Here is a 16,778-nt window from a genome sequence, read left to right as displayed (position 1 = left end):
ACCTCCTAACTGGAACCGCTCCCTGGAAAGCCGACCTTGCCCAGCAGAGCCTGGGTTTTGCCTCTGGCCCTGCCAGCCTGTGGGGGAGCCCCCTTCTCCCTGCCCCACCCCTGGGGCACAGTGAGCACAGCAGCCAGCGCGGGGGAGGTGGCGTGGGCCCCCGCGGGAGCCCGAGGGAGAAACAAGGGAAGGCGGGCTCCGGCGTGGTCTCGGGCGTGGGTCTGGACGGCAAACACTGGCTGGAGAAAACCATGATGCTCGAGTCTGGTCTCTTTCAGTTGGTTTCAAAACATGCTTTCTGGTTTTTCTCTTTATAAACAACCTAACAAAGAAAACCACCTGGCTTGGGTTCAGCGATCGGGAGCCCACTGTGTCTGGGCCGTCAGTAAAGAAGTGAATTTGGAGCCTTGTTTTTTGGTTTTCTTGGCTTGGTTTGTTTGGTTCAATTCCCTAGATTTCACTTCCTTTCAGGTTTTCTGTTTTTGCATCTAGAAACCCATGGAAGTGAGACTAACTTCCCTCCCTCGGGTTCTGGGGAGAAATCACGGAAATATTTGAAATTCGTTACGGGGATCAAGCTGAACAGGAGAGCTGGCTCCCAGCAACTTAGGTTTTCACTCTGCTGGGCCGCCTTCTGGCCAAGATGGCGACCCTGGTGTACCAGGGCTGTCGCCCAGCCTGGGGGGCCTACGCTGAACCTCAGCTTTTGGGCAGCTGGGGTAGCTGAGGGCCCAGACGTGAAGCCAAGTGACATGGAATGTGGCTGTACTCACCGAGGGCTATTTGGCGGGGACACCCTGACCCAGCAACTCCACCTTTGGGAATCTATCACCACGAAAGCATCAGAGATGTGCACATTTATGTTCAAGAATATACGGAAGGGGACTCATTAACTACCTTGTAGACAGACCCAGCAGTCCTAAAATCCACATCACGGGAGACTCCTGACTTAGGAAGGGGCATGGTTTACGATATTAAGGGAAAGAAGTAACAGGATACAAACAGGATGTTATATTATTCAGAACATCATCAACGTGGAAAACCTTTATGTGCAGATCTAAGGAGAAAAATGGAGAGTACTCTCCACACTGTTAATGACGGGGAACTCTGGCTATGAGACAGCAGCAACTTAAGACTTTGTCTACGTTTCAGCTTTTTCACAATGAATGTATGATGCCTTTGTCATAAGAGAGAAAAACACTTTTTTAAAAAAAGCCACGTGGAAAAAACATTATCAAACAGACTATGTCCTTAACCCCCGTCCCTCCGATAACTGCTGATGGTAGTCTTAGCTCTGGGTGGAGAACCCATTTTCTCCCAAGAAGTCCAAGGCCCTGCTAAGTTATTCTGCCCTGGTGCTTTCTTGCACTAAATTGGGCTGAGAAAGAGTCGGGGCTTGGCCAGGGCTTACAAACAGATGACTGGTGGACACTGGGACTGACCTATTGCCTGAGTGTGGTCTTGCTTGGAGGGGTGTCTGTTGGCCCCCCTGGGCCCTCCCGGCAGTGGTCCAATCCCCAGGCTCGATGCAGGGCCCTCCTGGCCGACCAGACGTGTAACTTGGCTGGAAGGTGGCCCAGGAGTGGAAGCCCACACCCACCAGCAAAAGAATGTTAGCGATGCCAGGCAGTCAGATGCCCCCTTGCTACCTCCTTAGAACACACTGTGCCCAACTCAGGTTTTCCTAAGCCCGGGGGTCGGGAGACAGCCATCAGAATGGCCCTGGGAACTTTCTTTCCAAGCTCCTGTCTGCTGAACCTGGGAGGGGGCGCCTATTCGTGGTGTCCTCCCTGGCAGGCAATGACTGGAGTGGAACACATTGGTCTCAGGATGTGTGTTCAGAACCAGAGTTTAACAGGTGAGTGTGGCAGGGACAGGCAGCTCCTGCAGGGGCCAGCCACATCCAGCGGCCTTGTCAAGTGTTTCTGCCTGTTCAGTGGGGACCCAGGTTCCCATGGGTTATGAAAGGTTTGGAAGCTTCCGGGGAATTCCTGGGACAAATCTCGAAGGAGAGGAAGCAGTGGAGAGTGGGAGAGTTACTTACGGGTGGCCCCATGGGCCCTGGCAGTCCTGGGGGCCCCAGAGGTCCACTTGGTCCAGGAGGGCCTGGTGGCCCTGGTGGGCCTTGGATGCCGGCCTGGCCCTGTTCACCCTGAGGTTCGTGGAAACAAGTGTTAGAGAGAGAGCCCCAGGCTGCAGAGCGGTCCCGCCCCAGTGCCATGCACCCGGTGAGGCCCTGCCGTGGGCTCTGGGGGAGGCGGTGGTGGGGTGATGGTGATGGTGCTGTGGTGGTGACTACATGCAGGGGCTGGTGGCAGTGAGGAGACGGCCAAGACATTAGCCCCCAGAGGAGGGGCTTCCAGAGAGGACTCGCTGCGTCAGCTGCTGGTCCCCAGGGCAGAGCTCTGCTGCAGTGGCGGAGGAGCGGGTGAGATGCCCCCCCGCCCGACCGAAGGCCTCTTCCCAGCCTGCTCAGATGGCCAGGGTACAGCCCAGGTGGCCGGCAGCCTGGGCGTGTCTCGGGCCCTCCCTCTGCGTGGCGAGTCCACCGTCTCTGCGCCCTGGCCTCCTAACTATCAAACGAGAACAGCTGCTCCTTGTTTCCTGTCACTGCTTTTTGCTGTCTTTCATTATCTGGCCCAGAGGATCAACTGAGATCCTGAGGTCAGAGGCCACAGAATTTTGTTCGGCTCACCAAATAACTGGGCAAGAGATTTTATGGAAAACATTTGGCTTGGTGGCTTCTGATGAAAAACTGGGAGCCCTGGCCAGCTAGGCCCACATTCCCGGGGGGCTGCCTCAGGCCCGCCCCCATCCTTTCTGCCTGCAGCCTGCTTCTGTCACTTATGTGATTTGTACCTGACCTCAGTTGAGTTTTGAAAGTGTAAAGTGCTTTGTGCCTCTCTGGAGCCTCTATTATTATTCCTTTGCCTTATCCCCCAGCCTTTGTCACCCACCGTGCATGTGCCCAGGGTAGACCCAGGGCCCAGGGAGGTAGGGGTGGGATCATGCTCCCTGGTGCATGTGACCCAGATCTTGGGGCTGAGGGCCAGCCCGAGTCATCCTAGATCTACACAGACCAAGGTCATTATGTTACTTTCTACGTGACCTCTCCAGGGAGGTTCTGGGCTCAGCTCTTGATGGGGGGATCCAGCCCTGCAGACAGACGAAGGCAGAACAGCCTGGCAGGTGTGAGCGCTCCAGGCTGGGATGCAGGGAGACCCAGGCAGCCAGACTCCAGTCCAGCCCACCCTTCTCAGTGTGATCTCAGTAATCCTCTATGACACTGCTGCTTCCCTATGTGAAAAAGGGAGCTGACAACGCTTGCTGCAAACTCCATAGAGGAAAATGATGATTACAAATAGGAGTGTACGACCTCACAATGAGAACTAAGATTTTAGCAGCATCTGCTTGAATCATCTCTCAGATGGGACATCCTAGGGCAGATGCCACCAGCAGTGCCACTCTGGGGCCTGGGCTGCAACCTGCCACACCCTCTGAGAAGCCACTTAAGGGCTCAGAGTGTCCATGGTGGAGAAGGCAGGTGCAGAAATGGGTCACAGGCCCCATTTTACAGAAGAAAAAACTGAGGCTCAGAGAAGTTGAGCTCCCTAACCAAGTTCACAAGAAGAATTTGGGGGGAGCCAGGACCTAAGCTCAGAACTCCAGACTATTCCTATTCATTCCAAGTAAGCCCCCAGCAAAAACTGCTCACAGTCTAACTTTCTGCACTTTGGCAATGACTTCCAACACCGTCTGCTAAGCACATCATATGTCATATAAAGTTTCCTCTTTCAACTAATGTTAGACCCAATGTTTAAGCATCTTATAGAGCCTGTGAAATCAATATTGGTTTATTGATAGGAAATGGACAAGCCTTTTTATGTCCCACCATGGCTGACAGCATAAAAACCTTATTCTCTAGGCAGAATCTGCAGCAGGCAGGACAGGGGCCCCTATTCTTCTCTCTCCTTTGCAAATCAGGTCAGGGCAACACAAAAAGTGCTGGCTTACCCACCTCTTGCTCTTGAAAAGGGAGGCAGCAACGTGCCTCGGCCCCTCCTAATTTCTTCGTCTGTGAGGTGGCGACGATGCCACCTCCACTGCCGGGTGGCCCATGTCGGATTACATGAGATAATCCAAGCAGGATTCTTACAACAGTGCTTGGGACCCAGCAAGGGCTCAATACATAGCAGCTAATGCAACTAAGGCCAGGAGGTGGCTGCTGGGGCTTGAGGCGAATGGCCGCTCTGAGACAAGGACTCGGCTCTCCTGAAATGGGGTTTGACACGGGTAGGGGTGGCTGAGAGCGGGGTGGGCCTGGTGCTCTCTGAGCTGCCAGTGGGCCCCCTGAATAGCCAGCCTTGGGCTAAGCGCTCGGAGCACATGGAGGCTCTCAGGATTTGGCTGGTGTAACGGGATATGTAGGCTTGGGCAGCACGTGTGTCACGTGTCCCTCTGTATTTTTAGCTGTAAATTGGAGTGATTTTTCAGCCTTGTTCAGCCAGGTGCCTGAACATGCAGGCCCCTGGGCCCCGGCTCCCGAGTCAGGCCAGATGGTGGCTCCAGGCCCTGCTGTCAGGTTTTCAGAGAGCATCTCGGAGCCCTGCCACTTCCAGTTACCTTGGGGGTAACCCCTGACCCCCAGTGTAAGGAAGGCTACGGGCATGGGTGGCAGCCATGGAATTCCTGGCCTGGCATCACGCTGCAATGCCTATGCCTGGATCCCTGGGCCTGTGGTCTCTCGTTCTTTGTGATCTGGTCCTATCCCAGCCTCCTTGGCTTCGTTAGGCAGGAAGAAGGGAGCAGTTGCTCACAATGATTACACCTGTCAGTTGTGGGCTACATTTCCTCTGCAAATTCCCTCGCTTCTCAAACTCAGGTTACAAGTGATCGGATGCTAAGCAATCTGCATTTCTAAATATAAAGGGTGTAGGTCCAGGTGAGAGAGCTCTGGACGTGGGGTCTGAAGACCTGGCTGCCGGTTCCCGTTCTGCCTCTTGTTGTTTGCGCGACCTTAGGTACAAATTCACCTCTCTGAGCCTCCATTTAATTCTAGCACTATGCCAGGAATTATTCCCAGTGCTCTACATACACAATAACCCTATGCAGTAGGAACCGTTATTATCCTCGTTTTACAAATGAGAAGCTGAGGTGCAGAGAGGTTAAGTAACTTGCCCCACATCACACAGCTAATAAGAGAAGGAGAATCTGGGTGCTCTGCAATTTACTGGCTGTGTGACCTCAGGCAACTTACTTAATGTCTCTGAGCCTTACTTCCCCATCTGTGAAATAAGGATGATCATGCCTAATTCATACAACCACTGAGAGAATTAAATGAAATGAGGCCTGTGAAATGCATAGCCCAGTGGCCGGCACACAGTGATGGCTGTCGTGAGTAGTAATGGTGGGGTAGTAGTTGTGGCTTCTGGGCCTGGGAGTTGTGTATTTCCACGTCTATGGCATTCGTGAGTCCATTTTTGTCTAAATTAATGTAACGGGAGTGCAGTGAGATTCTCGCTTCACCTATAGCCCCAGCTGGCCTGACAGGGACCAGAGACTCGCCAGCCCCTGGGAAGCCCCACGTGGTCTGGGAAAGGGAGGTGTCTACCTGGAAGGTCCGCCTTTTAATGACTGGGGGTGCAGCCAGCCGCACTGAATTGAGGAGAGGCAGCAGCTGAGGAGAAAGATGAGTTGGAAGGCCAGAGGGCAAAGGCCAAAGATCGCAGGGGTTCAGGAGGGTTGAAAGTCCACCAGGATGGCAGGGCGGCCAAGAAGGAGGGAGGAGAGGAAGAGAGAAGAGAGATTAGCGAGCGTGAGGCACAGGAGGGAGGGCGTGGGCGGGGCGCTTGATGCTTGTGGGTGCAGTGCTGAGCTTGCCCTTAGATGGTACCCCATCCCTGGAAGGAGGCGGGCCCTTGGGGTACTGGCCAGAAGCACTCCCCGACTGGGAGAGTGGCCCCCCTGGCCAGACCTGCCCTCCATGGCCAAGCTGGGTCACAGAGGCCTCCTAACATGCGGCCCAACATTGCACTGCCAGCCCCGCCGGTCCCTGGTCACAGACAGAGGCTGCTGGGCTGAGGGGAGCAGACTCCGAGGCTCTGGCTTGGGAGCCACAGGACCACCCTAAATTGGTACTTGAAGCCAGGCTGGTGTGTGGCGACCTCTGGGTTCTTTTTTTGGCTAAACGAGAAGGGCTGGTGTCAGCGGATCTGGGGAGGATGGTCAAAAGCAGAGCCAAGCCCGATCCCGAGGGTGTGGCCAGTGTGGGCACCAGCTAAGTGCTACTGAGGTCTCACCCTGGGGCTGGTGGGCTTGGAAAATAGACACTGGACAAAGACGTCTCTTGCATGTTCAACCACTTTTCTGGGGGGAGGCAACTTGCAATCATGTTATCTAATGTAATTTTCATTTCTGGAAATTCTTGCTGTTTCCAGACTCTCAACCCATGGGTGCTGAGCGCTCCGCTTCGGAAGAGGTTAGAATCCACGTGAAAAGAAAGATGGCGTATAATCCACCTCTCGTTTTTGAAAGCATTGTGACTCACATGAGGCCACTGGGATGATTAGAAGCAGGGGCCGCCTGGGCTGAGGACGCACCCAGCTAGGGACCTGGGAGCCCAATCGTGGGCGGCCCCATCCCTCCCACTGTGGGGCCTGGGGACGTGCAATGTTGGGCTCTGCATCTAGGGAGCCTCTAAGCAGAGGGGCCTGGAGACCTTCCAGAACCTACAAACCTTCAGGGTAATTATCTGGTTAGAGCGCAGAGCTGCTAGAGACCTGCTTAGGTGCTCCTGGTGTGGGGTAGGGGTGGAGGTGGAGACAGGGCAATGGGGAGAGTGAGTGCCAGGCCCAGACACCAGCTCCCCGTCCCAAGGCACCCCTCCTCCCCCTCCCTCCCTGGGGATGCTACAGGCTGGAACAGGGGCCCGGACCACCTGGATCTTGTACCTTGCAGGCCAGGAGGCCTGCCACCCCCATCAGGTCTGCAGTCCCCTCAGAGAGCCAACAGACGCCTTGCCCTAGAAGGACCCTGCTTCCCTACCCACTTCCAGATAAACAGACGGTGCCAGCTGCCTTGCCCTGCCCAGCGGCCGGATCCCCAAATCCACGCTCACCCGGCCTGACTCGCTACCCTCACTGGCGCAGCCATACCCCGGGCTCCTCTGCGCCCTGTGGCCCTGTGGAGCCTTCTCTCCCCGCCAGCTCCCTCTTCTTGGGTTGCGCTGAAGGGCAGAGAGCTCTCTCCTAACCGGCCCCATGCGTTCTCTCGGGGCTGATGACACACTGTCAAAGCGTCTAAGTTGTGTTGTCTTTTGTGCTGGGGGATGCTGTCCTTCTTTTGGGTAACATAACAATCCTGTGAGCCCATCGTTTCAAATAAACACAGCTGACCTTCTATTATTGTATCAGGATCAGGCTGGCCGGAACACCAGGGCCCCTGCTTCCCTGCAGCACATGCCACTGACAGGCTGGCTCTGTCTGTGCTGCTGCCGGCCTGTGCCCCCCGCCCAGTCTTGGCCTCGCCCCCACCCCAGCCACTGACCTCAATGCTGTCCCCGCCTTGGCCTCCCCCTGGCCTGGGAACCAGGGGTCAGAGTCTGAATGGCCGGACCCTGCCAGCAAGGCCCTCCCAGCGGTCTTCTGGAGCCAAGCTGACCGACTCTGAGTCTGGCTTGTGCTTCTCTCCACTCCCTCAAGGCCACTCCCTGGCAGGGGTGGGCGCCCAGGGCGGCCACACTGTGTGTGTGTTTGTGGGCACGATGCAGCCTATGACAGGGGGATGGACACCTAAAGATGCTCCACTGAGAGAGGCAAGGCCGATCCACAAAACGAGGGGCGTTTCTCGGGTCCCAGCTCACTGGGGCTCCTGCACACCTTCACTGCCCCCATCCCCGAGAATGGCTCTCTGATGTTGGCACACACATCTGAGGGCTCCCGATAGGAGGACAGCAGACTTTGGGCTCTGTATCCTGGGCTGAAGCAAGGGAAAGGAAGGAGCTGGGTGGGGCCAAGGGGGCACAGGAGATCATCCCAGCCCTGAAATCCCCCACTCCACTTGGAGGGGCTTCCTTGATTCTTAAAGAAGCAAAACAGAGACTTTACCCTTGAATTGATTCAGTCAGCCTCCAATTATCTCCCACCATGGAGGTCTGGGTCCTCTGAAACAATGACTAACCCAAAAGTCCCTCTGATTCCACCAGGGCAGGCAGATGGACACACACAAGCTGTCTCTCTCTCTCTTTCTCTCTCTCTCTCTCTCTCTCTCTCTCACACACACACACACACACACACACACACACACGCACGCTGGGTAGGGAGCCAGACCCAGACTCACACAAGCTGCACGGCCTTACGATGAAGGCCATGTGCAGAGGAGCACACAGCCAGGCGTGCAGAGTTCCAGATACACACACGCTGGGGGCTCGCAGGCCCAGCCAGCACAGGAGCAGACATACAAAGACACGCAGCTCTGCACAAACACACACACTGACTACCAGGCACACCCCCAGGAGCTGGCCAAACACCCCAGCACCGTCACGGCCCCACTCTGGCTGCTGAGTGCAGAGGGGGGCTGTGTGCTCCTGGTCTCCAAGCTCTATAGGGAAGAAGATGAGGCTAAACTGGGGGCTGTGCTCCAGGGATGGATCAGTATTCGGGGTTCACTTACCCGGTGTGGGTGCTCTCCACACTGACCCTGGGGAAGAGAAGGAAGGAGAGGAGGAATTAGGCCCTTGTTGGGGGGCTGTACCTCGGGGGCAACCTCAGGACTTGGGGACGCACCATGCATGTGCGTCACCCGCCTGCCCCGCTCTGTCTTGGGCTGAGCTCTCTCAGGCAGGAGAACCGATTCCCTCCCTCGAGCCTGGCTGGCAGCAGGGAGGTAACCTCCAGGACCTGCCTGGATGTGGCTCCACAGAGCCAAGGGCAGGACTCTGCCGCCATACATCACATGCCATGACGGCAGAGTCACGAGTTATGCTCCGTGCCTGGCTGGAAGTATCTTCCGGAAAGGCTGACCCTCTGGGTGGGTCCACCCAATGGCTCTGAACAGGAGCCCCTGGAAGGGAACAGCAGACACCAAGGCAGGCTATGGGCAACGGGGCCCTCGGAGACGCCTTCTTGGAGCCGCGGGTGCCAGGTCCCTGCACCATCTGCCCGGGGGCAAGCCCAGAAGAGCCCCCATCAGAAACTCAAGGAAGCAGAGAAGGTAGGAGGCTGGGAAGAGGGCCAGGCCAGTGGTTTACAAACTGACACCTCAGAATCCTAGAGGCTCATGGAGGTGCTCAGGAAATACCATGGGGGTGGCAGGCAGGATGGGCAGAGAAACAGGCTGAGAAGGACCAGGCTCCAGGCCATGCCTTCCCCGCAAAAGAACCTCACGCAGGGCAGCTTCCCTTCTCTCTCTCATATACCATGTACCACAGGGTACAGGGGATTCCCCTGGTTCTGCTGATAAAATCTGAAGTTTGAAAATAATCCTTTCTACCTGTTGGAAGGCTGCTTCTTGAGATGAAAATTCTAGAAAACCTCCATCAGCTTACCTTTTCTCCTTTTTGTCCTGGAGGTCCCTAAGAAGAGAAATGAGACAGTTAGAAACAGAGGCTAAGGACTCAGGGCCCTAGGCCTCTCTGCTGGGAAACTTGGGGCGAGGTACCAACTGGCTATCCTGGGGGACCCGCCAAGCCCTGTGGGGAGGAACACACACACAGGTCAGTGGCACACAGAAGGCGGGCAGAATCAGAGATGCAGGCCTGCGTGGGATTGTGCAAGAAACTTTTTGGAAAGCCTGCAGTCCCGAAGGCTGGGCTTGGCCACCCACACCAGGTCTTCCGGTGCCCGAGATGTTCCAGCTGGCGTGGCCCAGCTCCTTCATCCACCCGTGGACATGACTAGGTGTGCCCTGCCCCCCGCACGCGGCCGCGACGAAGAACAGGTGTCATCCTTCGTTCATTCCCGCAACCGCCAGCATCTTGTGGGCCAGCCACGGAGGAGGCTGCATGGCCACGTCAGGCAGGGCTCTGCTACTGCACACTCACGCCACGTCCTCACGGAGCCAAAAGCACCTTCTAACTCCTACCCTCTGAGGCCTCAGCATCAACCCCACTGAACCAGAAGGGCTTCTGGGGACACGGGGGCTGGGGCAGCGCTGCAGACTTTGGGGGTTTTGGAGAAACCTTTGGCCAGAGAGGAAGCAGGAAGTGGGCGACTTCAGCCATCCTCAGTTCTGTGAGGAGGACATGGCGTCCAGCTGACCCGAGGCCAGTGCTGAGAAGGCTTCACGCTCGGCCAGCGTGGAGGGGAGGGGGTAGGATGGCGCACCTTGTTCTGAGGACCCCCTAGGAGGCAAGGCTTTCAGGATGTGCTGAGTCACACCCGCGTTGGCCCGAGCGGAAGGCGCTGGCGTCACTCCATCTCCCGGACGAGGTGACGGAGACAAGACCCTGCGGCTCAGTGAGTGGTGGCACTGGGACCGTGAAGGTCCAGCTGTGCCCACTCTGCCACGCGCTCTGAACTGGGCTGGGCCTCAGGGGGCAGGGCTTCTAACCTTGGCTGGAGCCACAGGCAGTGTCCCAGCCTCTGGGGCCCTGAGCTCCCTTCCATCCTGCAGGCCTTCCTGAGGGCCTGTGAGGACCCACCTGCCAGGCCAGTCTCTTTGGGGTTTGAAGACCTCAGGATGCCCGCGGACAGATCCATCTGGGTGGGAGGAAAGCCTTCTTTTGTCCCCGACGTGACAACTGGACCAACCCCCAAACTGGGAAATTCCTAGGAGGTTCGTGGGAAGGGACAAGTGGTCTTTGGGACAATCCATGTGGCACCCCAGCCTATGCGGTTGACTAAGTGTTTAGCATCAAGTTTAGCAGAATATGATGCATCTGGCTGGGAATCAGACTGCAGGGGACCAGGCCACCCTCTCTGGGGACAGAGAGAGGAGTGTGATGAGAGAAGGAGGACCAGGGGCCCAGAGAAAGAACCCAAAGGCTTGGGACTGCAGAGACTTGGAGGACTGAGTCCAGACGTCCCAAATGGCGGCTCATGGGACAATCGTGGTCCCCAAGGTATTTTGTTGATCCCACACAGTTTTATTTCAATAAACTGAAATATTGAAGAGCAAGGAGAGTACAACAAAAATCTGAATTTCAAGTTTCTTTTTAAGTATTTCAAGGTCCACAACACAGGGCACCGATTAGCTCCTGAGCCTGCCCCTTTAGGACAGGTCAGGGCGATGCGCCAGCTTGGCACCTGTCGTGCTTCCTCTGTGCCAGGCACCGTCCTAAGCACTTGGCGTGAATTAACTCCTCTCGTCCTTAGGACAGCCCTGTGAGTTGTGGGACAAGCCATGAATGCAGAGTCCTGGCTCTCTTTTACGCCACTTGGGGGGCCCCGGTCCTGTCTACGCCTTACATCAGATTCTCGGGGCTACTGTGAGGTGGGTGGGGCAGAGGTGACCCCCTTTTGACAGGTGAGGGCACAGGTTAAGCATGTGAGGGTGAGCCCCAGCCCGCCATGTTGGATGCCCGGCAGCAGGTAAACCACCCAGGAAGGGAGGCGAGTGGGAGACGGACAGATGCTAAACAGGCCAAGATAATTACACTAGACAGCGTGCTGAATTAATAGCTTGGGGTGCCCGTGCCAAGCCAAACAGAAGCCTAATGGCTCTGTGGCCTGTCGGATTTTGACGGACGACTACGAGGTGGACGGGGGACCTATCACACTGATGTGAGCTCATGGGAGAAGGGGTGGCCCTACCGTTCCCTGTTCAAGTTAGTTCTGACCCTGAAACAGATGGGGAAGACTCACGGCGGGTGAAGTGGGGTGGGGCAGAGGGATGGCAGAAAGGGGAGTCCCCTAGAAGGGTCCCTTTCTTTCTAAACAAAGGGCCCTGGCAGCAGAAGGAGACATGGTGGAGGGTAAGGGCCTACCACGTGGGTCTCACTCCCTGTTCTGTTATTTAGGAGTTGTGTAAACTCAGGCAATACACACAACCATTCTGAGCCTTGATCTGCCCTTTCATAGAGTGGGGATGATAAGCTGTTGGGAGGATTACAGAGCAGTGCCCTGCTGAGGGCCATCACTGTTCCTTCCGGGGTGGCACGGACTGGGTTAAGGCTCTCCAGAAGGTGGGAAGGGGCCAGGAGGAAGGTAGGGGCAGAGGTCTGCTTCTCCGGGTCTGCCTTGTGCCCGATTGGGGCAGGAGTGCCTGGAGCCCTGGGCGGCCCAGAGCAGGGAGCACAAGGAAATCAGGCTCAGGACGAAGTGCCCGATGGGTACCCCTCGGCCCCCCTGCGAGTGCTGGATGAGAGCGGCGGTTTGGGAACACTAGCTGCTAATTCTGTGTGACACTGGCCAAGCGCAGATGCTCTCTGGACCTCCCTTTCCTCATTCTTCAGGTGGAGAAGCCCCCTGCCGCCTCTCCTCCCTGCGCTGAGCGAGGACCTAGGGGGACGCGTCGCACCCAGCCGGGGAGTGACCATGGGGCGCCCACTCCCGCTGCGGGGCAGTGCTTCTGTGGCCCGTGAGGGCAAGGCTGACCCCCGCACCCCTCGAGGGAAGGCAGGAAAGCTGGGTCTTACCGTCTCCCCTTTTGGTCCGGGGCGGCCCTGGAAGGAGAGGAGCACGAGTGTGGGTGAGTCGTTTGCACCCCAGAAGTACCCCAGCCCCACCCCCCAGTCACACAGGGCTCCTCCCGTGAACGTGTGCGTCTGGGGCCCGGTGAAAAGGACTGAGATGAGCAGAGAGGAGCTCTGGACGGGAAGCAGCCTCCATGTGGACTCGGGCATGTATTGGGGCTCGACCGAGATGGAGACGCCGAGCAGCACACAGGAGGCGCCCTGCGGGGCTGGGGGCAACGGCGCGAGCCAGAGCTCTCCAGCCCTCTCCTCTCCCGCGGCCTCCTTGCCTCACTACCTTCCAGCCCCTTCCAGGAGGCCCCGGAATCAGCAGATTCTAGGATGGCTCTTGCTCCAGATACTGAGAGTGCAGATTGGAGGCCGTGGACTTGTGCCCAGGGGAGGCTCATGGGGGACAGGGCAACTCATTCAAATGGCCTCTCCTCCCCTTCCCACTGGCAACGACTTTCTGCCCCAAGAACGTTCATTTTATCTGAAGCGGCTTCCAAGGAGTCGGGGTCTCGCAGAAGGACGAGGAGACCCCGGGTTAGTGACCCGGACTAAGTTGGGGGAGCCCATAGCCCGAGAGGGTCCACTCACCGGTTTGCCGTCAAGCCCAATGGGACCCTGAAAGAGAAAGAGGCCAGATGTAAAGACGGAGCATCACAGCTGTCCTGGCAGAGAGGCAGCCTGGGAGGTAGTTAAGGGCACAGGTCCTGCACTATAACAAGTTAGGGTTCACATCTCTGCTTCACCACTTGCTGTTATGAGACCATGGGTAAGCTTAAACCTCGCTTTCCCATTCTAAAGTGGGGAGTAAAGGAATCTCCCATGAGGGGTCTTTGGGAGGGAATGAGATGCCCCCCGCCCCGTGCTGGCATGAGGGAGAACCTGACGGGTGGCAGTCGCCATGGCATCAACGTCCTTTTCACCTCTAGTGGAAAGTGGAGGGCGTGTTCCTGGAAAGCAGGGCTGGCCAGCGCCGAGGCCTGCGGGAAAGGGGGAGCTGGCTGTTCCCTGCCCGCCTCTCGTAATCTGTCTTAGGCCTTAGGCAGGGCTCCCAGGACATCCAGATGGCCACATGACTGCCCCCAGCAGGCGGATCTGCTCTCAGAGCCAGGTCAGAGGTGGCCTCCGAGCGGTGCGTCATCTGCCCCACAGCCCAGGGTCCTGTGGCTTCACAGCCTGTCCTGTCTGCCACCCCTGCAGGTCCGTGTTGGTGTCCCTGTCCCCTCCTGCACTGTAAGCTGAGCGCTGGGCTACTCTCCTCAGTTACTCTCCACGAAAGGCTGCAGGAGAGGGTCCTTACCGATGGGAATTTGGAATGGCAAAAGCAGTTTGAGGGCCGGCCCTGCCTGAACTTTAACACAGCCAGGCCCAGGAGTCGCCAGGGGCACAGCGGACCAGTCCTCTCCACTTACCGGAAATCCAGGAAAACCTCGAGTGCCCGGCTGACCCTGAAAAGAGCAGGAGAGGAGTGAGTGTGGGCGAGGAGGAGAGGAAGCCACACCTTAGTCCCCCGTTCACCTTGGCTCCCAGAGGATCAGTGGTTTCCCTCCCACTCCTCTGTGATCATCCGTGAGAGACACAGGCTGGGAGGCAGGATGGAGAAAGGAGATGGACCATCATAGGAAATCTCCTCCAGGGAGTGGGGTGGGGAAGGGAAAAGCAGGTGGCCAGCATCCTTTGGGATTTTCTGGGAAGTAGCCTCCCAGAGCTCCTCACTGCCCGCCCAGATGCTCTGAACCTCGGCATGGGAATGGGATGGAGAGCAAGGACAATGGGGACAGCCTACAGCATGCTGAACTCCTGGACTGGGATTGTCTAAGTCCGCTTCATCTACACAGTCATTGTTCACGGTCACCTATCTAACGATGGTTTGGATATCGGAAATTGGCCTTTGGAATGTGTTTTCAGACCAGAACAGGTCGGATTGCCCACTGTCCTCTCGCCCTGGCTACTAGGGCTCTCCTGGCTGGGTAATCTCTGGGTCCCCCAATCTTTGTGGGATGCAGAGCGATCATGTCCATTTTTCCGGAGGTACAGAGTGCACAGATCTCGGTATTCAGGTTGGAGATTAGAAGCAGGTTCACTGGCCAGATTCAGGACAAAAGAGAAGTGCGGAGGTGAGAAGAAGCCTGAGGCTGTGCAGACCCAGGGCTGGAACGGGCTGACCAGGAGGTCCAGGGTGATGGAGAGCTACGAAACCTGGGTCCTGTCACTCCCCTTCTCAAGAACCAGCAAGGGTTCGCTTCTGCTCACATGTCATTCAAGGTCAGCCTCACTCTCATCCTGATGCACCATTTTAGCTCCTTTCCTGCCTCATCTTCCTACCTACTGTCTGCTTGGGCACCCTGGCTCACCTGCCTTTCAGTGGACACACCACATCTTTCACACGATTAGCTTTCAGCTTGAAGTCTCCCCTTGACTGAGATGGCCTCAGTCTCTTCCCAAGCTTGGGGTTTTGACTCTGGTAGACTGAGTTCTAATCGTGTCTCCACTGCCACCAATGGCTATGTGGCTCTGAGCAAATGGCTAAACCTCCCTGAGCATCAGTCTCCTCATCTATAGAATGGGGATAACTGTACAAACTCATAGGGTCGTTCAGCTGTATCTGTAAAGCCTATTGAAATGCTAGCTGCTATCATCAGATGTCTGTTAAACTGAACTGAACCTAGGAGCACCAGAATAGAGCAAGGTTGTCTTTGATCCAATGTCTTAGGATCAATGGAGGTCTGTCCTTGCCAAGCAGTAGTTTCAGAATTGGCCCTTATCCAGAGGAAGATTCCTCTGGGTCCAACTGCTGTAAACCTGAAACACCTCCAGGCTGCTTAGGTCTTCCTTGAAGCTGTGGACATGGATGCCTAGAGGCCTCTGTTCGGGGGATATGCTCAGGGGACAAGGCTGGGTGGGATGGGGTCCCTGCTGCCAGGGTCCAGGCAGGGAACCAGCTGGGGCATACTGTGGGCCCGGGATGGGCTTGTGGGAAGCATCCCAGAGGGCAAGAGCATGGAGATGCCACTCATGTACCAGAAGGGCCCCAGGCCTCTGTCCTCTCAAGGATAAGTGATGCTAAGAATAGCACTAAGAAGAAAACCTGGAAACCACCCAGTGTAAACTTCCAGCTACGCTGAATGCTGAGAGGCCTGAAGAAAAGGTCAGGAGGAGAGGATTCCAAGAAACATCTTCAAGTCCCACTCTGGGTAATGTTTACATGGTAGGGATAATCACATGGTTTGCTAATTACAGAGCTGTCCCTGGTAGCAGGACGCATCTCTCCCACCCAGAGCCAAAGCCAGGGCTGACCAAAGCTTTTTCAGGGATCTTGGGAAGAATGTTGTCATTGACCAAATGGAAACTGGGACTCTACTTCCTGGAGAGGTCGGGCCTTGGTGAGGCACTTGGAGGGCTTGGAAATGGATTTTAGTTTCCATGTCTTCATATCTATACTGAAGGTGGACATCTCTTCCAATGTTTGTTGACCCATCCTATTTATTTGTGAACTGCCTGTTTGTATTCTTTACCAATAATTCCTACTACGTTTATCTTTTTCCTACTGATTTGAGTAGAGCTCTTTGTCAAGAATAGTAACTGAGAGTCATATGTATTGCAAATATTCTTTCCAATTTGGCATTTATCTTTTTTATGGTATATTTTCTACCGTGTGGAAGTTCTACATTTATGCCGACAAACATATCAATCTTTTCCTATGGCTTCTGGGTTTTAGTCATGTTTTTTTAAAAAATTAATTAATTAATTTATTTTTGGCTGTGTTGGGTCTTCATTGCTGCGCACAGGCTTTCTCTAGTTGAGGCGAGCGGGGGCTACTCTTCGTTGCGGTGCGCAGGCTTCTTATTGTGGTGGCTTCTCTTGTTGCAGAGCACAGGCTCTAGGCAGGTGGGCTTTGGTAGTTGTGGCACACAGGCTCAGTAGTTGTGGCTTGCGGGTTCTAGAGCGTAGGCTCAGTAGTTGTGGCGCATGGGCTTAGCTGCTCCGTGGCATGTGGGATCTTCCTGGACCAGGGCTCGAACCCATGTCCTCTGCATTGGCAGGTGGTGGATGCTTAACCACTGCACCACCAGGGACGTCTTTAGGTCATGTTTTGAAGGGACTTCCTCAGTTCAGAATTATAAATGTTTGCTCATGCTTTGTCCTCATATTTTATGGC

The 16,778-nt window shown here is 55.9% G+C and overlaps 1 protein-coding gene across 1 annotated transcript in view; it reads right to left on the bottom strand.

The window, feature by feature from the left end:
• The window catches only part of COL13A1 (collagen type XIII alpha 1 chain), a 79,209-nt gene that overhangs the window by 50,527 nt on the left and 11,904 nt on the right, over nt 1–16,778 (bottom strand). The window contains exons 5-11 of the mRNA XM_060126485.1: nt 14,032–14,067; nt 13,211–13,237; nt 12,575–12,601; nt 9,545–9,571; nt 8,671–8,697; nt 5,612–5,677; nt 2,045–2,152 (exon numbers count right to left, since the gene is read on the bottom strand). Of these exons, the coding sequence (XP_059982468.1) occupies nt 2,045–2,152; nt 5,612–5,677; nt 8,671–8,697; nt 9,545–9,571; nt 12,575–12,601; nt 13,211–13,237; nt 14,032–14,067 (318 nt within the window). The remainder of the gene's footprint in view (nt 1–2,044; nt 2,153–5,611; nt 5,678–8,670; nt 8,698–9,544; nt 9,572–12,574; nt 12,602–13,210; nt 13,238–14,031; nt 14,068–16,778) is intronic.

Source organism: Lagenorhynchus albirostris, chromosome 16 (genome assembly GCF_949774975.1).
Source record: "Lagenorhynchus albirostris chromosome 16, mLagAlb1.1, whole genome shotgun sequence".
Taxonomy (NCBI): Eukaryota; Metazoa; Chordata; class Mammalia; order Artiodactyla; family Delphinidae; genus Lagenorhynchus; species Lagenorhynchus albirostris.
This window is presented reverse-complemented; position numbering and strand designations above follow the sequence as displayed.